Here is a 24,091-nt window from a genome sequence, read left to right on the forward strand (position 1 = left end):
CAAAATGAGACTATTTCAAAAAAAATAGAATTGGGCAAATGTGCTATTAAATGTATTAAATTAATTCATTTCATAATTCATATTACTAAATGTAATATGAATCTGTACTATTTAATTAGGTACCTCAATTAGAACTTAGAAAGGGTATTCAAATATTTTTGCCATGATGTCTCTATATCCTACTCTACCGTCTCCCCAGAGACTTGCAGTATGCATTATGTGATCCCAAGACATTCACCCTTCACAGATGTTACTTTGATTAGGCTACTTCTGACACTAGGCATACATCCTGCTAAGTTTCGAACTGTCTTTTTCTTTTTTTTTTTTTTTTTTTAATTATACTTTAAGTTTTAGGGTACATGTGCACATTGTGCAGGATAGTTACATATGTATACATGTGCCATGCTGGTACGCTGCACCCACTAACTCGTCATCTAGCATTAGGTATATCTCCCAGTGCTATCCCTCCCCCCTCCCCCCACCCCACCACAGTCCCCAGAGTGTGATATTCCCCTTCCTGTGTCCATGTGATCTCATTGTTCAATTCCCACCTATGAGTGAGAATATGCGGTGTTTGGTTTTTTGTTCTTGCGATAGTTTACTGAGAATGATGGTTTCCAATTTCATCCATGTCCCTACAAAGGACATGAACTCATCATTTTTTATGGCTGCATAGTATTCCATGGTGTATATGTGCCACATTTTCTTAATCCAGTCTATCATTGATGGACATTTGGGTTGGTTCCAAGTCTTTGCTATTGTGAATAATGCCGCAATAAACATATGTGTGCATGTGTCTTTATAGCAGCATGATTTATAGTCCTTTGGGTACATACCCAGTAATGGGATGGCTGGGTCAAATGGTATTTCTAGTTCTAGATCCCTGAGGAATCGCCACACTGACTTCCACAATGGTTGAACTAGTTTACAGTCCCACCAACAGTGTAAAAGTGTTCCTATTTCTCCACATCCTCTCCAGCACCTGTTGTTTCCTGACTTTTTAATGATTGCCATTCTAACTGGTGTGAGATGATATCTCATAGTGGTTTTGATTTGCATTTCTCTGATGGCCAGTGATGATAAGCATTTTTTCATGTGTTTTTTGGCTGCATAAATGTCTTCTTTTCAGAAGTGTCTGTTCATATCCTTCGCCCACTTTTTGATGGGGTTGTTTGTTTTTTTCTTGTAAATTTGTTTGAGTTCATTGTAGATTCTGGATATTAGCCCTTTGTCAGATGAGTAGGTTGCGAAAATTTTCTCCCATGTTGTAGGTTGCCTGTTCACTCTGATGGTAGTTTCTTTTGCTGTGCAGAAGCTCTTCAGTTTAATTAGATCCCATTTGTCAATTTTGTCTTTTGTTGCCATTGCTTTTGGTGTTTTGGACATGAAGTCCTTGCCCACGCCTATGTCCTGAATGGTAATGCCTAGGTTTTCTTCTAGGGTTTTTATGGTTTTAGGTCTAACGTTTAAATCTTTAATCCATCTTGAATTGATTTTTGTATAAGGTGTAAGGAAGGGATCCAGTTTCAGCTTTCTACATATGGCTAGCCAGTTTTCCCAGCACCATTTATTAAATAGGGAATCCTTTCCCCATTGCTTGTTTTTGTCAGGTTTGTCAAAGATCAGATAGTTGTAGGTATGCGGCGTTATTTCTGAGGGCTCTGTTCTGTTCCATTCATCTATATCTCTGTTTTGGTACCAGTACAATGCTGTTTTTGTTACTGTAGCCTTGTAGTATAGTTTGAAGTCAGGTAGTGTGATGCCTCCAGCTTTGTTCTTTTGGCTTAGGATTGACTTGGCAATGTGGGCTCTTTTTTGGTTCCATATGAAGTTTAAAGTAGTTTTTTCCAATTCTGTGAAGAAAGTCAGTGGTAGCTTGATGGGGATGGCATTGAATCTGTAAATGACCTTGGGCAGTATGGCCATTTTCACGATATTGATTCTTCCTACCCATGAGCATGGAATGTTCTTCCATTTGTTTGTATCCTCTTTTATTTCCTTGAGCAGTGGTTTGTAGTTCTCCTTGAAGAGGTCCTTCACGTCCCTTGTAAGTTGGATTCCTAGGTATTTTATTCTCTTTGAAGCAATTGTGAATGGGAGTTCACTCATGATTTGGCTCTCTGTTTGTCTGTTGTTGGTGTATAAGAATGCTTGTGATTTTTGTACATTGATTTTGTATCCTGAGACTTTGCTGAAGTTGCTTATCAGCTTAAGGAGATTTTGGGCTGAGACAATGGGGTTCTCTAGATAAACAATCATGTCGTCTGCAAACAGGGACAATTTGACTTCCTCTTTTCCTAATTGAATACCCTTTATTTCCTTCTCCTGCCTGATTGCCCTGGCCAGAACTTCCAACACTATGTTGAATAGGAGTGGTGAGAGAGTGTATCCCTGCCTTGTGCCAGTTTTCAAAGGGAATGCTTCCAGTTTTTGCCCATTCAGTATGATATTGGCTGTGGGTTTGTCATAGATAGCTCTTATTATTTTGAAATACGTCCCATCAATACCTAATTTATTGAGAGTTTTTAGCATGAAGGGTTGTTGAATTTTGTCAAAGGCTTTTTCTGCATCTATTGAGATAATCATGTGGTTTTTGTCTTTGGCTCTGTTTATATGCTGGATTACATTTATTGATTTGCGTATATTGAACCAGCCTTGCATCCCAGGGATGAAGCCCACTTGATCATGGTGGATAAGCTTTTTGATGTGCTGCTGGATTCGGTTTCCCAGTATTTTATTGAGGATTTTTGCATCAATGTTCATCAAGGATATTGGTCTAAAATTCTCTTTTTTGGTTGTGCTCTGCCCGGCTTTGGTATCAGAATGATGTTGGCCTCATAAAATGAGTTAGGGAGGATTCCCTCTTTTTCTATTGATTGGAATAGTTTCAGAAGCAATGGTACCAGTTCCTCCTTGTACCTCTGGTAGAATTCGGCTGTGAATCCATCTGGTCCTGGACTCTTTTTGGTTGGTAAACTATTGATTATTGCCACAATTTCAGCTCCTGTTATTGGTCTATTCAGAGATTCAACTTCTTCCTGGTTTAGTCTTGGGAGGGTGTATGTGTCGAGGAATGTATCCATTTCTTCTAGATTTTCTAGTTTATTTGCGTAGAGGTGTTTGTAGTATTCTCTGATGGTAGTTTGTATTTCTGTGGGATCGGTGGTGATATCCCCTTTATCATTTTTTATTGTGTCTATTTGATTCTTCTCTCTTTTTTTCTTTATTAGTCTTGCTAGCGGTCTATCAATCTTGTTGATCCTTTCAAAAAACCAGCTCCTGGATTCATTGATTTTTTGAAGGGTTTTTTGTGTCTCTATTTCCTTCAGTTCTGCTCTGATTTTAGTTATTTCTTGCCTTCTGCTAGCTTTTGAATGTGTTTGCTCTTGCTTTTCTAGTTCTTTTAATTGTGATGTTAGGGTGTCAATTTTGGATCTTTCCTGCTTTCTCTTGTGGGCATTTAGTGCTATAAATTTCCCTCTACGCACTGCTTTGAATGCATCCCAGAGATTCTGGTATGTTGTGTCTTTGTTCTCGTTGGTTTCAAAGAACATCTTTATTTCTGCCTTCATTTCGTTATGTACCCAGTAGTCATTCAGGAGCAGGTTGTTCAGTTTCCATGTAGTGGAGCGGCTTTGAGTGAGATTTTTAATCCTGAGTTCTAGTTTGATTGCACTGTGGTCTGAGAGATAGTTTGTTATAATTTCTGTTCTTTTACATTTGCTGAGGAGAGCTTTACTTCCAACTATGTGGTCAATTTTGGAATAGGTGTGGTGTGGTGCTGAAAAAAATGTATATTCTGTTGATCTGGGGTGGAGAGTTCTGTAGATGTCTATTAGGTCCACTTGGTGCAGAGCTGAGTTCAATTCCTGGGTATCCTTGTTGACTTTCTGTCTCGTTGATCTGTCTAATGTTGACAGTGGGGTGTTAAAGTCTCCCATTATTAATGTGTGGGAGTCTAAGTCTCTTTGTAGGTCACTCAGGACTTGCTTTATGAATCTGGGTGCTCCTGTATTGGGTGCATATATATTTAGGATAGTTAGCTCCTCTTGTTTAATTGATCCCTTTACCATTATGTAATGGCCTTCTTTGTCTCTTTTGATCTTTGTTGGTTTAAAGTCTGTTTTATCAGAGACTAGGATTGCAACCCCTGCCTTTTTTTGTTTTCCATTTGCTTGGTAGATCTTCCTCCATCCTTTTATTTTGAGCCTATGTGTGTCTCTGCACGTGAGATGGGTCTCCTGAATACAGCACACTGATGGGTCTTGACTCTTTATCCAACTTGCCAGTCTGTGTCTTTTAATTGGAGAATTTAGTCCATTTACATTTAAAGTCAATATTGTTATGTGTGAATTTGATCCTGTCATTATGATGTTAGCTGGTGATTTTACTCATTAGTTGATGCAGTTTCTTCCTAGTCTCGATGGTCTTTACATTTTGGCATGATTTTGCAGCGGCTGGTACCGGTTGTTCCTTTCCATGTTTAGCGCTTCCTTCAGGAGTTCTTTTAGGGCAGGCCTGGTGGTGACAAAATCTCTCAGCATTTGCTTGTCTGTAAAGTATTTTATTCCTCCTTCACTTATGAAGCTTAGTTTGGCTGGATATGAAATTCTGGGTTGAAAATTCTTTTCTTTAAGAACGTTGAATATTGTCCCCCACTCTCTTCTGGCTTGTAGAGTTTCTGCGGAGAAATCCGCTGTTAGTCTGATGGGCTTCCCTTTGAGGGTAACCCGACCTTTCTCTCTGGCTGCCCTTAACATTTTTTCCTTCATTTCAACTTTGGTGAATCTGACAATTATGTGTCTTGGAGTTGCTCTTCTCGAGGAGTATCTTTGTGGCGTTCTCTGTATTTCCTGAATCTGAATGTTGGCCTGCCTTGCTAGATTGGGGAAGTTCTCCTGGATAATATCCTGCAGAGTGTTTTCCAACTTGGTTCCATTCTCCGCATCACTTTCAGGTACACCAATCAGACGTAGATTTGGTCTTTTCACATAGTCCCATATTTCTTGGAGGCTTTGCTCATTTCTTTTTATTCTTTTTTCTCTAGACTTCCCTTCTCACCTCATTTCATTCATTTCATCTTCCATTGCTGATACCCTTTCTTCCAGTTGATCGCATCGGCTCCTGAGGCTTCTGCATTCTTCACGTAGTTCTCGAGCCTTGGTTTTCAGCTCCATCAGCTCCTTTAAGCACTTCTCTGTATTGGTTATTCTAGTTATACATTCGTCTAAATTTTTTTCAAAGTTTTCAACTTCTTTGCCTTTGGTTTGAATGTCCTCCCGTAGCTCAGAGTAATTTGATCGTCTGAAGCCTTCTTCTCTCAGCTCGTCAAAATCATTCTCCATCCAGCTTTGTTCCGTTGCTGGTGAGGAACTGCGTTCCTTTGGAGGAGGAGAGGTGCTCTGCGTTTTAGAGTTTCCAGTTTTTCTGTTCTGTTTTTTCCCCATCTTTGTGGTTTTATCTACTTTTGGTCTTTGATGATGGTGATGTACAGATGGGTTTTCGGTGTGGATGTCCTTTCTGTTTGTTAGTTTTCCTTCTAACAGACAGGACCCTCAGCTGCAGGTCTGTTGGAATACCCTGCCGTGTGAGGTTTCAGGGGCACACTGACACCTCGAACTGTCTTTTTCTTAGGCACAGTTTCTTGAACTCAGAGACCTCCATCCTCCCTCATCTTTGCTTAAAGTCCTCCTTTTCTCCTGCAAACTACCTGATATATCAAATACTTCCTAGATGTCAAAATTCTCATTCCTTTCCACATAAGACATTACCTAACTCATACGATTGCATTTTTTAAATTGTAAGCCATTTTAATGCCTTCCTGTCTTCGCTAATAAAATAAATAAGGTAAAGTAAGTGTATAATAAATATAAAATTTAATACTTGCCTATTGTGAATGACTTGTAATTCTGGAAGAAGCTGGTTTTTAAACCACTGATCAAAATCAACACTGTCAAAGAGCTCATAAGCAGCTAATCCAACAGCATTATACACTGAGAAGAAAATTTAAGAAAAAAAATTAAAGGTTTCAGATATCAGATCTGCAAATGAGTGTATGAAACATATGTTAATTAAAGGAAACACACAATATGCTAATCAGGCAAATTATTTAAGTAGAAATAATTTAAGTAGAAGAAATAATTTAAGTTATTTCAGAAACACTATTTTACTTCATGTTTTTCCTAAATATTCCTTACTACTTTCAAACAGATAATTCAATTCATTCTAAAATATTTAAGTCCAACTATAAAAATTATAAAATAATGCCTGCTTCTAAAATGGATGTAATATTTTATGATCTGGTCCCTACTTAACTCTCTCCAGCCTCAACTCAACCTTTAACCCCAATGTTCCAGTTAAACCAAAATAGTCACAATTCAAATTCTAACTGTGCTTCCTCCTCTTTCCTTCAAGTCTTTGTACTTATTGCTCCATCTCCCTGGAATGCAACACCCTCTTTCCACCACCACCTCCTCGCACGTGTAACTCCTACTTATCCTTGTGTTCTTCCATTACACTTCTTTGGGAATCTTTCCTTAGACACACCAAACTATCTGGTGATCATCACCTACTTTAGCATTAACTATCCTGTATAGTATTATTATAATGCATTATCTGTTTACTTGGTTATCTCCCCAATCAGATTGTTCCTGTATTTTAGTTACTCTTGTATCTCAACACCCTCAGCACAAAATCTACCACAAAACAGACTCTCCATCTACTGAATAAATAAATACTTCTAAATCACTTAAGTTTAACATACCAGCATCTTTGATTAACAGTGCATTCATATCTTCCACATTTGTGGGTCCTAAAAAAATATATATATATAGGTATCAGTAAAAGCAAATAAAACTAGTTTTTTAAAAAATTTATATTTAAACACAATTTGTTAGTTTCCCAATTCAATTAAGTATAACACATTTCATGGTGTCAAAAATGGACACAAGTACAAAGGGAAAGTCTAAGTTTTATGATTATCATTAGAGAACACAGGATTAAAAACCATTATAGCATATTTGAAAAATGTTATGACAAGCAATATTCTAGAAAATATACACCACAAAATGCTAATGTGCTATATACCACAAAATTATTTTTTTTGAGACAAGGTCTTGCTTTGTCACCCAGGCTGGAGTACAGTGGAGTGATCTCAGTTCACTGCAGCCTCATCCTCCTGCACTCAAATGATCCTCCCACCTCAGCCTTCTGAATAGCTAGGACTACAAGTACTAACCACCAGGCCCAGCTAATTTTCCTAATTTTTGTAGTGACAGGTTTTTGCCATGTTGTCCAGGCTGGTCTGGGACTCCTGGGCTCAAGTGATCTGCCCACCTCAGCCTCCCAAAGTGCTGGAATTACAGGCGTGAGTCACCATGCCTGGCCAACACTCATTCTGACAACATGCTCTTCTCTAGGATACACCACTACACCTGGCATTTTTACAAGGCTTTTATTTACTCATATCCCTATAGGTGAAAATCTCAGGTTCTGTCCTTGAGATCCTCTTTTCTCTTCCCAAGGCTCCTTACATACATGCACTCCGAAAGTATATCTCTATCTCCTACCACTTCTAATGAGGTAACTGTTTCCTTGCCATTAAGGCTCAAAAGTTTAGGATCATCTTTGATCACTTTTCCTTGCCTAGCACATTCAATCGGTTGCTAAAAGTCAATCAAGTAACAATAGTTACTGAATATGCCCAGCACTGGGAATAAAATATAAACAAAACAGACGTGATCAATGCCCCTAGGACTTACAGTCTAGCAGAAAAGACAGAAATCATAAATCAATGTTAGTTAATAGGCAGATAATTAGTTACTTGTGTACAAAGTGTAATGACCAAGTGTCAAAAATTTACATCATCATTTTCTATCAAATCCATAATCAATTATTTCCATTCCCATTGCCACCATTCTAAGAGAGGCTAACATTATTTTAACCTTTTCTCACTATTTCTCACAACATGCTCCAGATAGACTTTCTGCAAGCAGTATGACTACTGTTTTGCTTTTGCTTCTATTGTATTTATTACAGGAAAATTTATCATCTTCCAAAACTATAATTCAAGGCCTATCTCAAATGCCACCCCTTTGGAAGATAATAAGTTTTAAAATTGTTTTTCTCAAATTCTTATTCATTATATGACCCAGGAAACAGTACAGTATGCATTGTAGGTACTCAGACTATTTCTTAACTAAACGTTAAACAGATTAACTCAAAGTTAATCACAAAATATGCCTTACCTTGAAGTGTTTGCATCATTTCTAGAAGTACAGGAGTAAGAGTCTGATTATATTCATGGAATATATCTATAAATAATACTTCAGTGCATGGCTGGAGAGGGAAAAATACAAATTTCTCATCAAAACAGTTGCATACTATATTGACTAATTCTTTAATAAAGCAAATACTTAATCTTAAAATTCTAAAACTTTGAAAATGTTTCCAACTTTTGATTTGTTAAAAAAAAAAAAAGTAAGGTTACCATTTTTTTGTAACCAACACAAAGGAAAACAAAATTGAATTATAATTAATAAAAGAAAGTTGATTTCATTTCAATTATTTGTCATTACGCATTCAAAAACTTAAAACTATGGCAAGCAAAGTGTACATTTTAAATTAATCATACCTTAAATTTAAAAAGCATTCTGTAGCCACTCATTTATAGCTCAGTACTATAAATGGCTGACTACCCAAGATTCTTTTTTTTTTTTTTTTTTTGAGACACAGTCTCACTCTGTCACCAGGCTGGAGTGCAGTGGCATGATTTCGGCTCACTGCAACCTCCACCTCCCGGGTTCAAGCGATTCCCCTGCTTCAGCCTCCCGAGTAGCTATTGTGTATTTTCTTAGCAATGATATAATAAGCAAAAACAGGAACTCCAATTTGCCAAATAAAGTAGCCTTTCTCTTAACAAACACAAGCGGTAACAGAAATTAGCATTAGCTACATTTAAAAAAATGATTCATTTGGTTCTTAAAAGTACTGAATCATTTTACATTGCATGCTGGTATCAAAACATCTCATGTACCCCATAAATATGTACACCTACTATGTACCCACAAAAAAATTTTTAAAATAATTTTTTATTTAAATTTTGAAAAGGAATTTAATCACTAGATTGTTCATAATATTTAAATTTTTTAATTAAATTTTTAAGGTATTGTGTGGTGTTTTAAAAGGAACATTATAAATATACACACTGAAATACGGTCAGAGGATGTGTCATCTCAGATAACCATCAACACTGGGAGATGTTTACAGGAAGCTAAAGTAGCCATGAGTTGATAACTAATGAACTAGCTTATCATGAAGGGCTCATTATATTATTCTATTTTTTAATATGTTTAAAATTCTCCATAAAAGAAACTTTTAAAAATTAAAGGAATGAAATTTTTTAAAGTTTTAAAATCACCAGTAATCTCTCTGGTTAACAACTGTATGTTTATGAATCTAAAAACATTAAAGATAACATTTTTAGAAAACAAATAGCTAATTATGTAAATTATGTAAGCGCAAATCTTAAAAAGAACAGCTCAAACATCACATCTGGTAATGGCAAAACATTTGTCATATTAATAAATGTGTTGTAAAAGTATCCTATAACTGAAAGCAATGGGCTAGTCTCTGAGAATCACATGAAGTGGTAAGAGAAATAACACACCAAAAGAAACTTTACTAATGAAATATATAGAAGGAAAAAATTCTAGCTTAAGAATGGCAGCTTTCACTTTGACAAACATTTTCTATTTGTGCAATGACAATTATTTCCCAAGCAATGTACTAAAAGATGAAGAAAAAATTCGTTTTCCAACCCCAAGTTAAACAAAAGAAAAGGCCGGGCACATTGGCTCACACCTGTAATCCCAGCACTTAGGGAGGCCGAGGCGGGTGGCTCACAAGGTCAGGAGATCGAGACCAACCTGGCTAACAAGATGAAACCCCGTCTCTACTAAATAAACAAAAAATTAGCCAGGCGTAGTGGTGGGCGCCTGTATTCCCAGCTACTCGGGAGGCTGAGGCAGGAGAATGGCATGAACCCAGGGGGCGGAGCTTGCAGTGAGCCGAGATGCACCAGTGCACTCCAGCCTGGGCAACACAGTGAGACTCTGTCTCAAAAAAAAAAAAAGAAAAAAGAAAAAAAACTCAGATTAAACGTCATAATTTAATATGAATATAGTTCTTAGTTTCTTATAAACAGTTTCTTATCTGTCTGACTTAATGTTGGGAATCTTTAATTTATTTTTTTTTTTTTTAAGAGACAGGGTTTTGCTTTGTAATCCAGGCTGGAATGCAGTGGCATCATCATGGCACACTGCAGCCTCAACCTCCTGGGCTCAAACAATCCTCCTGCCTCAGATTCCTAAAGAGTTGGGACTACAGGTATGCGCCACCACTCTGGTCTAATTTTTTTTTCCTTTTTTTACTTTTTGCAGAGACAGGGTCTCACTATGTTTACCAGGCCGGTCTTGAATTTCTGGCCTCAAGCGATCCTCCCACCTTGGCTTCCCAAAGTGCTAGGACTGAAGTGTGAGCCACCATGCCCAGCAAATGTCTGGAATTTTTAATAGAGTGTCATTCTCTACTAAGAGCTTTAGAAAGATTAAGCTTTCCCCTATCAATTTTTCTTGCAATTAATACTTACCCTCAAACTATATTTCCAAGAATCTCCTCCTGTTTCTTCCACTGCTGCAATTAAAAATATGTAATAATGACATTTTCAACATCTTGGTTTAGAAAACAAAGATTTTAATAACATCAGTATAATATTTTTGTGAACTGTTTTAAACATAACATTAAGAGCAAATCCTTGGGAACACAGGCCTTACACAGATTTTGTTACTATATGCTACAGATCACAGCTGTGTATCTCACAGTCGTCTATTAAGTGCTTACTATATATCCATACGCATTCTCATTTTCGATAAAAATTCTTTATGGAAAAAAGCTCAAAGTAGTTGTCATTTCCAGGGTATCTGCTATCACCTGATCCAATATCACGAGAATTCTGAGAATCATTTCATTTCAATACAGTAATCATGTATTAGGTACAATGATTACTAGGTACAATGATTATTAGGTATTAGGTACAATGATTGGATTACTAGGTACAATGATTACTCACACTCTCCATAAATTTCTTGAATTTAAAGAAAAATACTTCAGGGCTCTTAAAAATTTAGGGACTCAACACTTTATGTTACAATGTTGTATGTACTGTATAAAGGAAGCAAATTGAAAAAAAAAAGCAAAAAAAAAAACAAGAAAAGACATGTTGTACAGTACAATCCTGTATTAAAACTAAAATTACTTTTAAAAACCAAAAGCATGGCGAAGTATTACAAAAAGTTTTGGGCACTCTTAAAATATTAGGAAACGTGTAACTACACAAGGGCACGCAACCAAAGAGAAAGGGAGGCTAAAATCTAGCCTATGTCCCACCATAGCTTAAGTAATTCACATACAAGTACTTTATTAGACACATGATTCCTTGATTTTCTACAGCAAGGGTCCCAACAGACTTATTCTACTTATCTATCTAGTACTAAAATTCAAACAGATATAAAGATGTCCTGTCCAAAAAAAAAAAAAAAAAACTATTCATCAAAAACCTCCAAATTTCTTTGCAAGAATTTCTACAAATAAAAAATAATATGGAATGAATCACAAAATAGAAACTGACCGGGTAAGAGAGAGTTAATTTTATATTTTTGTTTGAAACTACATGATATATGTGTAAAGGAATCCAAAAACTAAAAAGGTCTTTTCCTGGACAAAATTCTACAACATATTTGCATAAGTCATTCATGTTCTGCTTCTCAATTTGTTCTAATGGATAACAACGAAAGAGTAAGTTAATTTTAAAACACCAAGATTTCCAGATCAAAAGTGCTGTATGAAAATACAATATTATACCTATCACTCAAACAGATATTTATAGAAAGGGGAGAAAAGTCATGCTAACACTAAAAAATTAATTCTTACTAAAGCCTTCTGGGTCTTCTTCCCACATTGTCAGTTCTTCTTCAGTTAATAGGAAATAATGAGAGACTAATCTTCTACATATCTCTGTCAAAGTAGGATATGTGAAGAATGCCATCTTAATCTTATGGGCTTCAAGAGTTTCAGGGCTGCTATCTAGAAAAATGAAATTTCCAAGTTAATTGTACAGCGAAACATTGTAGCTACACTGGATTATGTAACTTAAATAAATAAAAAATACACTCTCAGGGAAGAAGATACACTTGTGTATAAATTCTCATTTTTATTATAAACAAATCTCAAAGATACTCTTTCCTTACAACACACCCACATCAATCCTGCCTCCGGCATTACAGCTTATATATTACCATGCAATACCATCACGGCATACTGAAATAACTTCCTCATAATGTAGAGGGTGTGGGGGGGGGGGGTGCATGTGTTTCTCTCTCCCCCACCATCAAGACTTCTTCATTCATCTTGGCACACACGCATATGAATGAATTCCAAATAATACAACAATTTAACCCGTCTAGAAACAATCACACTTTATATAAAGTCAGAGAAAGCTTTTATTTGTTCAAATGAATACACCCTACAATATGAGCTGCAGTGATGACTATAGTACCTAATTCTTAAAGTCCCTAAGCTTCAACCAATTTGTGCTACAAAAAATGGCTTACTAAACGCACTATGTTGTTTTTAAAAGCTAGTATAAACATACTAAAGCCTATAATCCTTATATCTTTTTCATGTCCCAGCAACAATTTATTTTTCAGACTAAAATGACATTTTTTAAAAAGTTTGTAATTATAGCAATTATATCACACTTAAGATTAAAATAATTCTTTTAAACTGCCAATAAAGGAATTACCTTCAAAATTTTTGGATGGCTTATAAGCATAATTTTTGACAATCATCTTAATAAGATTCATACATTGGACAATGAATCGTTCAAATGTAACGCCTTCACCAACTTCTGTAAAAACATAGCTTACAGAAAATTCCAGTGATCTCTGAATTAGAGGAGTAAATGAAAAAGGATGCTGATCCAAGAAGTCCAAAAGCTGTAGAAAAATAAATAAATAAAAATTAAAATGTATTTTCCCCAAATTCATATTGGAATATAATCACTCCAATTATAACTTTACTAATAATCATTTAGCAGTTTGAACCTTAGTGTGGAGTCTATGTTCACTCAGTTTTACATGTATCATAACTCTTCTTGAGGCACATCATATAATGAGGATTATGTTAATTATATCTGATAATAAGAACTTTCTATTATTTTCAATACAGAAACCAAAACAGACTCAATTCATACTTAATTTTATAACAATGGGTAAATATGATACAAAACGCTTAAATATACAATAGACCTTTAAAAGTAATAGACTAAGGTAAAGAATTTAAATATTATCTTCCCTTTCCCATATGAATTATATTTTAATGTTATCAAATAGCTAAGGAGGGAGATGTCTTCTTTATAGAAGAATTTCAGCTAATAAATGCAAAAGGAATAACAGAATTAGAATGCCATCATTGTGTAACTCCTGATCAAATAATGGATCTAGGCAAATGATGATCAACAGCTGTTAAAATAAGAGAAAAGCTGCTGAGGAAATTTGATAGATCACTCATCAATCTTAGCCACAGAAAAAGAAACCAATGAGAACAAAGACACAATGTACCAGAGTCTCTGGGACACATTTAAAGCAGTGTGTAGAGGGAAATTTATAGCACCAAATCCCCACAAGAGAAAGCAGGAAAGATCTAAAATCAACACCCTCGCATTACAATTAAAAGAACTAGAGAAGGAAGAGCAAACACATTCCAAAGCTAGCAGAAGGCAAGAAGTAACTAAGATCAGAGCAGAACTGAAGGAGACAGAGACACAAAAAAACCCTTCAAAAAAATCAATGAATCCAGGAGGTGGTTTTTTTTGAAAAGATCATCAAAAGTGACAGACCACTAGCAAGACTAATAAAGAAGAAAAGAGAAGAATCAAACAGACACAACAAAAAAATGATAAGGAGTATCACCACCAATCCCACAGAAATACAAACCAACATCAGAGAACACTGTAAACACTTCTACGCATATAAACTAGAAAATCTACAAGAAATGGATAAATTCCTGGACACATACACCCTCCCAAGACTAAACCAGTTAGAAGCTGAATCTCTGAACAGACCAGTAACAGGCTCTGAAATTGAGGCAATAATCAGTAGCTTACCAATCAAAAAAAGTCCCAGACCAAACAGATTCACAGCCGAATTCTACCAGAGGTACAAACAGGAGCTGGTACCATTCCTTCTGAAACTATTCCAATCAATAGAAAAAGAGGGAATCCTCCCTAAATCCTTTTATGAGGCCAGCATCATCCTGATACCAAAGCCTCGCAGAGATACAACAAAAAAAGAGACCAATATCCCTGATGAACAATCAGGGATTTAGACCAATATCCCTGATGAACAATCAGGGATTTAGACCAATATCCCTCATGAACATCAATGCGAAAATCCTCAATAAAATACTGGCAAACAAACCGAATCCAGAAGCACATCAAAAAGCTTATCCGCCATGATCAAGTTGGCTTCATTCCTGGGATGCAAGGCTGGTTCAACATACGCAAATCAATGAACGTAATCCACCACATAAACAGACCCAAAGATAAAAACCACATGATTATCTCAATAGATGCAGAAAAGGCCTTTGACAAAATTCAACAGCCCTTCATCCTAAAAACTCTCAATAAACTAGGTATTGATGGGACATATCTCAAAATAATAAGAGCTATTTATGACAAGCTCACAACCAATATCATACTGAATGGGCAAAAACTGGAAGCATTCCCTTTGAAAACTGGCACAAGACAGGGATACCCTCTCTCACCACTCCTATTCAACACAGTGTTGGAAGTTCCGGCCAGGGCAATCAGGCAAGAGAAAGAAATAAATGGTATTCAATTAGGAAAAGAGGAAGTCGGCCAGGCGCGGTGGCTCATGCCTGTAATCCCAGCACTTTGGGAGGCCAAGGCGGGTGGATCACAAGATCAGGAGATCGAGACCATCCTGGCTAACACAGTGAAACCCTGTATCTACTAAAAATACAAAAAAAAATTAGCCGGGCATGGTGGCAGGTGCCTGTAGTCCCAGCTACTCAAGAGGCTGAGGCAGGAGAATGGCGTGAACCCAGGAAGCAGAGCTTGCAGTGACCCAAGATCACGCCACTGCACTCCAACCTGGGCGACAGAGCAAGACTCTGTCTCCAAAAAAAAAAAAAAAAAAAAAAAAGTTAAAGAGGAAGTCAAATTGTCCCTGTTTGCAGATGACATGATTGTACATTTAGAAAACCCCATCATCTCAGCCCAAAATCTCCTTAAGCTGATAAGCAACTTCAGCAAAGTCTCAGAATACAAAATTAATGTGCAAAAATCACAAGCATTCCTATACTTCAATAATAGACAAACAGCCAAATCATAAGTGAACTCCCATTCACAACTGCTACAAAGAGAATAAAATACCTAGAATCCAACCTACAAGGGATGTGAAGGACTTCTTCAAGGAGAACTACAAACCACTGCTCAACAAAATAAGAGGACACAAACAAATAGAAGAACATTCCATGCTCGTGGATAGGAAGAATCAATATCGTGAAAATGGCCATACTGCCCAAGGTAATTTATAGATTCAATGCCATCTCCATCAAGCTACCAATGACTTTCTTCACAGAATTGGAAAAAAACTACTTTAAAGTTCATATGCAACCAAATAAAAGCCTGCATTGCCGAGACAGTCCTAAGCCAAAAGAACAAAGCTGGAGGCATCATGCTACCTGACTTCAAACTATACTACAAGGCTACAGTAACTAAAACAGCATGGTACTGGTACCAAAACAGAGATATAGACCAATGGAACAGAATAGAGCCCTCAGAAATAATACCACACATCTGCAACCATCTGATCTTTGACAAACCTGAGAAAAACAAGAAATGGCGAAAGGATTCCTATTGAATAAATGGTGCTGGGAAAACTAGCTAGCCATATGTAGAAAGCTGAAACTGGATCCCTTCCTTACACCTTATACAAAAATTAACTCAAGATGGATTAAAGACTTAAATGTTAGACCTAAAACCATAAAAACCCTAGAAGAAAACCTAGGCAGTACCATTCAGGACATAGGTATGGGCAAAGACTTCATGACTAAAACACCAAAAGCAATGGCAACAAAAGCCAAAATTGACAAATGGGATCTAATTAAACTAAAGAGCTTCTGTACAGCAAAAGAAAACTACCATCAGAGTGAACAGGCAACCTACAGAATGGGAGAAAATTTTTGAAATCTACTCATCTGACAAAGGGCTAATATCCAGAATCTACAAAGAAGTTAAACAAATTCACAAGAAAAAATCAAACAACCCTATCAAAAAGTGGGCAAAGGACATGAACAGACGCTTCTCAAAAGAAGTCATTTATGCAGCCAACAGACACATGAAAAAATGCTCATCATCACTGGCTATTAGAGAGATGCAAATCAAAACCACAATGAGATACCATCTCACACCAGTTAGAATGGCGACCATTAAAAAGTCAGGAAACAACAGGTGCTGGAGAGGATGTGGAGAAATAGGAATGCTTTTACACTGTTGGTGAGACTGTAAACTGGTTCAACCATTGTGGAAGACAGTGTGGCGATTCCTCAAGGATCTAGAACTAGAAATACCATTTGACCCAGCCATCCCATTACTGGTTACATCCCCAAAGGATTATAAATCATGCTACTATAAAGACACAGGCACACGTATGTTTATTGTGGCGCTCACAATAGCAAAGACTTGGAACCAACCCAAATGTCCATCAACAATAGACTGGATTAAGAAAATGTGGCACATATACACCATGCAATACTATGCAGCCATAAAAAAGGATGAGTTCATGTCCTTTGTAGGGACATGGATGAAGCTGGAAACCATCATTCTGAGCAAACTATCGCAAGGACAGAAAACCAAACACCGCACATTCTCACTCATAGGTGGGAATCGAACAATGAGAACACCTGGACACATGGTGGAGAACATCACACACCGGGGCCTGCCGTGGGGTGGTGGAATGGGGGAGGGATAGCATTAGGAGAAATACCTAATGCAAATAACAAGTTAATTGGTGCAGCCAATCAACATGGCACAATTATACATATGTAACAAATCTGCACATTGTGCACATGTACCCTAGAACTTAAAGTATAATTTAAAAAAAAGAAAAAGAGACAACGAGACATTGTGCGTCACATTGCATGTGTGCATGTCATACAATACAGAGCAATACTTATAATGTATTCTTGCCATCCCTGCCCTATCCCCCACAAAAAAGCCTGAAAGTGACTAAACCTCTACACCTAACTACCAACTTATAAGAAATATGGGAGGAGAAGTGTGGAGACTAAAGAACATGTTAAAAAAAAGCATGTGGCGACACAAGCAATCAAATTCAAAACATGAAAAAGTACAGAAAATTACCTGTTACCTCAAGAAATAACAGCAAGGAAATAACTTTGGAACAGATGGAAAGGGAGCTGATGCAAGTTGAATCCTGATTCAAACAAACTAGAAAAATTCATGAGACAATCAGAGAAATCTAAAATCTGACTAGATATTTAAATGATATTAAGAAGCTATCAGTATTTTTTAAATATAAAATTGTGTTAAGATCCTATTTAAAAAAAATAAAACAGGCCAGGTGTGGTGGCTCATGCCTGTAATCCCAGCACTTTGGGAGGTGGCAGTGGGTGGATCACTTGAGCCCAGAAGTTCGAGACCAGCCTGGGCAAGATGGCAAAACCCCATCTCTACCAAAAATACAAAAATTTAGCTGGGCATGGTGGCATGTGCCTCTGGTCCCAGCTACTTAGGAGGCTGAGGTGGAAGGATCACTTGAGCCCACAAGGCAGAGGCTGCAGTGAGTCAAGATCACACCACTGCACTCCAGCGTGGGTGACAGAGTCACCCCATCTCAGAAAATACACACACACAAAACAAAACAACCCTACCACTTAAAGACACGCACTCAAATATTTACAGGTAATACTAGATAATATCTGGGATTCGATTTAAAATAACCAGCAAGGGTGGGAGGGGAAAGAAGCACACAGACAAAGTAAGACTGACCGTGGCCATATGTTGATAATTGTTGCTGAGTGATGATGTCATGAAGACTCAAAGTTACTCAATTCTATTTATAGTAACTTTATTCTATTTTGAAATGTTCTAATTTAAAAAGCTTTAATAAAGTCTTAGAGATCATAAATATGAATTTCATAAATGAAATTGCTTCCAACATGTTAAGTAGAATAAGTTACAGATACCATCTATCCATGTCATTACCTTAAGAAAGAGTTGAAAGAACTGAAAAATCTCACAGCTAAATAAATGTGTTTTCTAAAACAGATCATCTAAATAATGCTTTTCAAATTTTACTTATGTAACTGATATACTGAGTAGGGACTGTGAGGCAGCAGAGCCGCAGGCAAGTGTCAGTGATATATACTGTATAGTCCTCTTTGACTAAGCACATCATCCTGTTTTACTTTGCTTTGTGTTTTTTTAAACAGAAAATCTTAGTCAATTTTATAATGTATCCTGGAAGATTAGGTGAACTTCTGTTGTTGAGGCTACTTGGAACAAGAGAAACGAAGACAACTGAAAGTAAAGGTAATTACTACCTAAAACACAAAGATAAAAAACAGCTCATTTCTGCTCCCTTACTCCCCTCCCAGGGAATAAGCAACTCCTACCCTATTATTGAATCTTTAATTAAAAATAGAAATAGATTACAGATTTAGGTATTCCCACCTGTCCTCAAGTACCTATTTTAGTGCAAGCAGTCCCCAAGCTAGGTCTAACTGCTGTAACCCAATTATTTGCACTTCTCCCAATCCTTCAAGACCAAAATGTCATAAAAATTAATGTTTTATAAAATGTAATTATACACACTGCCTACCACAGCGCACCCCCTATAATTCCACTCAAAAGATGCTTAGTATGGACGAAGATAGTCTGATGGTCATTCTGAATATACTGACTTCCTGGTCTGCTACATTTGATCTACTTCTAGCTGAACTGCACTGCTATCTTCTTTATCTCCACTTTCTCCAGTGGGTCAAAGAATAATGAGCTTTAGAGGAATCAAATACTCTAATATTTATTAGAATTTATTTTTCATGTACCAAGGTGACTTACACTATGACACATGGTATATAAATTTAATTATTATATGCATTCTAAAGTACATATAAAAGCAATTTTTAGCTTTCCTATAAGGAGTCAGAACACAGGTTTCCTTACACTAAAGTGAAAATGTATGGTTATAAAAATATCATTTTCCTTTCTAAATCTGAATATGTGTATTATATTTGAGAAAACAAGTTTTTAAAAAACTTACCACTTTAGTAAAAAGAATGATGGTCTTTTCCAGTCTATCTCTACACACATTATCTGTACCTATACTTCTACCTGTTAAAAATACATTTCAAATATTAGAAGTTAATAAGTTCACAACCAAGACAACATCAAAATTTTTACAAAAATAATATTGCTGGTTTTATTTTTGCATATTTTGCATTATGAATTCATTATTTAAAAAGCAATACCAAGATTTACACTGAGTAACAGACACAGTAGCCCTCTGTGCCATATTATATAAAATTAACCCTAATATATGAACGAACTCACTTTTATAGTAAAAGAATAGTCGTTTTAGCAATGAATCATGGATAACATTTAAAAACTAAATGTCATAGTTGAAGTATTTTTCAAGCAACATACATGTGTAAAATAAAGCAGTCAAGGAGTAACACACTCATTATCACTTTTCCTATATCTTCTGACAAATTTATTCTGATAATTTCCCTGGCGATTTTTTTTTGTACATTCAGAACAATGTCCACCAGCTCAACAGCTAATCTGCTCTCTAATAATACTCTTCATATTCTGTTTGTTCATTTGTCTTATTCTCTCCTGGAAGGGCTTGTATTCTTCCTTCTGCTACGCCCACAAGGATGGCCAGAGAAAAATGACTATTTTTAGAAAACATAGTAACTACACAATATGAACATTCTTATTCATCTTTGCATGCATAGTACCCAGAACAGTGTCTGCCAACAGGCTCAACAATGTTTTACTATATTGAAACTGACTAACATAAAACAATCAGTAGCTCCTTAAAAGTGAGTAGACTAAGATATCTTCTCAGGATAGCAAATCCCCAAACACACACACACACACACACACTTGTGTGTGCACACGTGTATGTCCAAATAAAGGTGTTTACAATCACATGGAAGAAGAAGATAACAAAGAGACCACCAGTAAAATACAACACAAATATAAATGCTATAGTCTCTCACATGGGGTAGTGAATAACAAAGGATGCTAAAGATAAGCCAGTGGAGGTTAATGAACAAGGGATTTACAAAATCAAACTGCCAGTTACAGAAAGTTATATCACAGTGATATGCAACAAATACTAAAAGCGAAAAGAGTCTACAAGAAGTCTAAACAGGATTTGGCATATAGTCTATAGACAATATTTGTTAAACATATGACTGTTGTGGACATCTGCCTGGAAAGGGGTAGCTGCAGCAGAAATACAGAAAGAGGAATGAACACAAAACAGAATTTTTTTTTCTTGAGATGGGGTTTGTTCTGTCACCCAGGTTGAAGTGTAGTGATGAGATCACTGCTCACTGCAGCCTCAACCTCTCAGGCTCAATCAATCCTTCCTGAGTAGCTGGGACTACAGGCACACACCATCATGCCTGGCTAACTTTTTAATATTTTTTGTAGAGACAGGGTTTCGTCATGTTGCCCAGGCTGGTCTCCAACTCCTGGGCTCAAGAGACTCACTCGCCTCGGCCTCCCAAAGTGCTGGGGTTACAAGCGTTGAGTCACCACGCCTGGCCTCAGGGAAATCTTTTTTTTTTTAATCTATTTTGGCCAGACAAGGTGGCTCATATCTGCAATTCCAACACTTTGGGAGACAAAGGTGGGCGGATCGCTTTAGCCCAGGAGTTTGAGACCAGCCTGGCAACAAGGCAAATTCCTCTACACTCATTACCAGTACAGTAGTCCCCTCTTAGTTTTGCTTTCCTCAGTATCAGGTGCCTGCAGTCAATCACAATCCAAAAATATTAAATAGAAAATTCCAGAAATAAACAATTCTTAAGTTTTCAATTGTGCACCATTCTGAGTATGGAGATAAATCTCAAGCTGACCCACTCCGTTCTGCCCCAGACGAGAATCCTCCCTTTGTCCAGCAAATACCAGCTATATACACTACCTGCCTGTTAATCACTTAGTAGCCATTTTGGATACCAGCTCAAAAAAGCATAGTACACAAAGGGTTTGGTACTATCTGTGGTTTCAGGCATCCGCTGTAGGTCTTGGTTCATAGTCCAGGGAGGGACTTCTGTATATGAGACAAAAGCTAAGCTTCTAACTTCAGAAAGTTGATACAAAATACTCATTTTAGCTACACATAGGATCTCTGCAGCTATCAAGTGCTCACTCAGGGAGCAATTGGACAAGACACTTTCTCTAGATTTATAAGTGTGCAACAGAAGCTATTAATGAATAAGCATCTATTAATCCCTCATTAATCCTAGCTATTAATGAATGAATAAGCTATTAATGAATAAAAATTCTACAGTAAAAAGGACTGCAACGAAAGTACTTACTGCATTCCAGAAACTGTTTTAGACGTTCAAATATTCCATGTAAAAAACCCTAGAAAAGAATATTATTTTAAATATCTCAATTTATTGTTATAAACATTTACCTTGTATCTTTTTCAGGGATACCAAAACAAATCTACCACATCACTTAAAAAAATTAGCCGAAGAAAAATAAGTTAAAATTAGTTAAGCAAAAAACAGTTCACTATTATAAACAAGTCGTCCACAGGAAAATAACTATAGCATTTCATCCCTTCAATATCTCATTTAGTTACATAAATCACTTTGCAACGAATAAAAAATTACTTTCTAAGCATCCTGTTTCACTAAACACTCTCTATTCTCCTTACTGCTTTCATTTTTCTTCACAGGCTTTAAATCCCTTGAAATACTGCACTTGTCCATTTATTATGTGGCTCCTCCCATTAGAATATAAGCTCCTTGAGAGCCAGAACTTTGCTCTGTTTACTGCTTTATCCAGAATCCTGAAACATCGTTTGGCAATAATAAGTATTCAAAAAATGAACACATGGTACCAATTATTTACACAACAGTTCTTAACTTCAAGTATATGACACATTGGTCCTCAGATACTAGTATCAGATAGGCATCAACCTATACCAGCTAGGTCTAATGGACCCTTTTTTTGAAAACATATTCTAAGATATGTTTTGAATAATTAACAGGAATAAATATAAAGAAATAGTGAAAAAAACTTAAAATTTTTAATAAGAATTTAAACATAGAAGACATCTTTGTATCAATAAATGTTGGTGTATAAACATCATAAAAGATGTCACACACTCAATTAGCAAATGAGGTAGTCTCATTTGTCATGAAATACTGGATGATGATGGCTTTCCTGGAAAATAGTTAACTCTAGAATGCCACAATTCCTCTCTATCAAATATATTGTTCATTGATCAATTCTTGAGTTTGAGAAAATTCAACTAGGATACCATTATCTGAAGACTTAGTGTCTGAGATTTTCCTTAGACAATTTCATTGTTAACATTAGAGTCAAGAGTACTGCTCTCAGACTCTCAATATCCATCCACTGACTCATCAAAAAACTAGTAAACCTCTTCCTCTGTCAATTTCCTTCCTTCTCTCTGTCATTTCAAGCAGAAAATGTAAAATTCTGAATTCTCAACTGTTAAATAAAAGCTAAAAGCAGAGTAAAATGAATGTTTCCAGTCTTCCTTTATACCTTCTGGAAACGTCATGCAATACAATTAACACAATTTAATTGGGTTAAATTAATTGGCAACACAATTTAAAAAAAGAAGAAAACTTCAGGATGACAACTTCACTACTGCATCATCTTCCATTTTCATACTATTTCTGTCTTTTTAAAGCATAGTTGACAATAATTGATAATGAAAAGTAACAACAGAACAATGAAACAGCAAAAGGTTTCAATTATAAAAGAATTAGGTCACCAAGATCCCACAAGTCTGTTAAATTTATATAAGGGTCCAATAGTCCTATTCTCCAAAGAAAGTAGAAAATTATAAAGGCCATCGATTTTAAAAGCCATCATTATCACTGTGCCTGCCTTCAGGGCCCAGAATCTCACCACTGTCATATATCTTTTCTTTAGCATCTTTTAAGCTCTCTGTTATTTTTAAGATTTTTAGGCCAAGTGTGGTGGCTCACGCCTGTAATCCCAGAACTTTGGGAGGCCGAGGCGGGTGGATCAACTGAGGTCAGGAGTTCGAGACCAGCCTGGCCAACACTGTGAAACCCCATCTCTACTAAAAATACAAAAACTTAGCTGGGCATGGTGGCAGGCACCTGTAACCCCAGCTATTCAGGAGGCTGAGGCAGGAGAATCGCTTGACCTTGGGAGGCAGAGGTTGCAGTGAGCCGAGATCACGCCATTGCACTCCAGCCTGCGCGACAGATAGATGAGACTGTCTCAAAAAAAAAAAAAAAAAAAAAGATTTTTATATTATTTGAAACGTTGTCTTTAATTTGTTAAGATTTTATCCTCTAATTGACTGATGTACTTAATTGCTACAATAAGGCATTTATAACTGAGTAAAGGTTGACATGTGATTTATGCAACCAGAAAACTCTCAAGGGAAAGCCAAAGCTCACAAAATATCGATGACAGCCAGTGCAAACTACTATTTCACCTTATAGGAATATAAATCAAATCAATTCATTTTCACTTAAAAAAAGATAAACATAATATTCTGGTTAATATAATGAGAGTAATATTGCATATAATTCCTGAGACTTTGACGTATTGCTTCTACCATAAAGGATTTATTCATTAAACAAACAACTATTGAGCATTTACTACACAGAAAAGACTGTTCCAAGCTCCGAGTCACAGTGAATAAAACAAAGCCCCTCCCTTCATGGAATT

General features: G+C 36.4%; 1 protein-coding gene across 4 annotated transcripts in view; it reads right to left on the minus strand.

Annotated features, from left to right (window-relative positions):
• Positions 1-24,091, minus strand: part of IPO11 (importin 11) — a 224,248-nt gene that overhangs the window by 133,119 nt on the left and 67,038 nt on the right. For all 4 annotated transcript variants that reach the window (XM_055367578.2, XM_055367577.2, XM_063700733.1 and 1 more), the window contains exons 8-15: positions 21,718-21,766; positions 19,425-19,495; positions 12,860-13,052; positions 11,989-12,141; positions 10,649-10,692; positions 8,247-8,337; positions 6,764-6,811; positions 5,888-5,993 (exon numbers count right to left, since the gene is read on the minus strand). In XM_055367578.2, the coding sequence (XP_055223553.2) occupies positions 5,888-5,993; positions 6,764-6,811; positions 8,247-8,337; positions 10,649-10,692; positions 11,989-12,141; positions 12,860-13,052; positions 19,425-19,495; positions 21,718-21,766 (755 nt within the window). The remainder of the gene's footprint in view (positions 1-5,887; positions 5,994-6,763; positions 6,812-8,246; positions 8,338-10,648; positions 10,693-11,988; positions 12,142-12,859; positions 13,053-19,424; positions 19,496-21,717; positions 21,767-24,091) is intronic.

This window comes from Gorilla gorilla, chromosome 19 (assembly GCF_029281585.2).
Source record: "Gorilla gorilla gorilla isolate KB3781 chromosome 19, NHGRI_mGorGor1-v2.1_pri, whole genome shotgun sequence".
Classification (NCBI taxonomy): domain Eukaryota; kingdom Metazoa; phylum Chordata; class Mammalia; order Primates; family Hominidae; genus Gorilla; species Gorilla gorilla.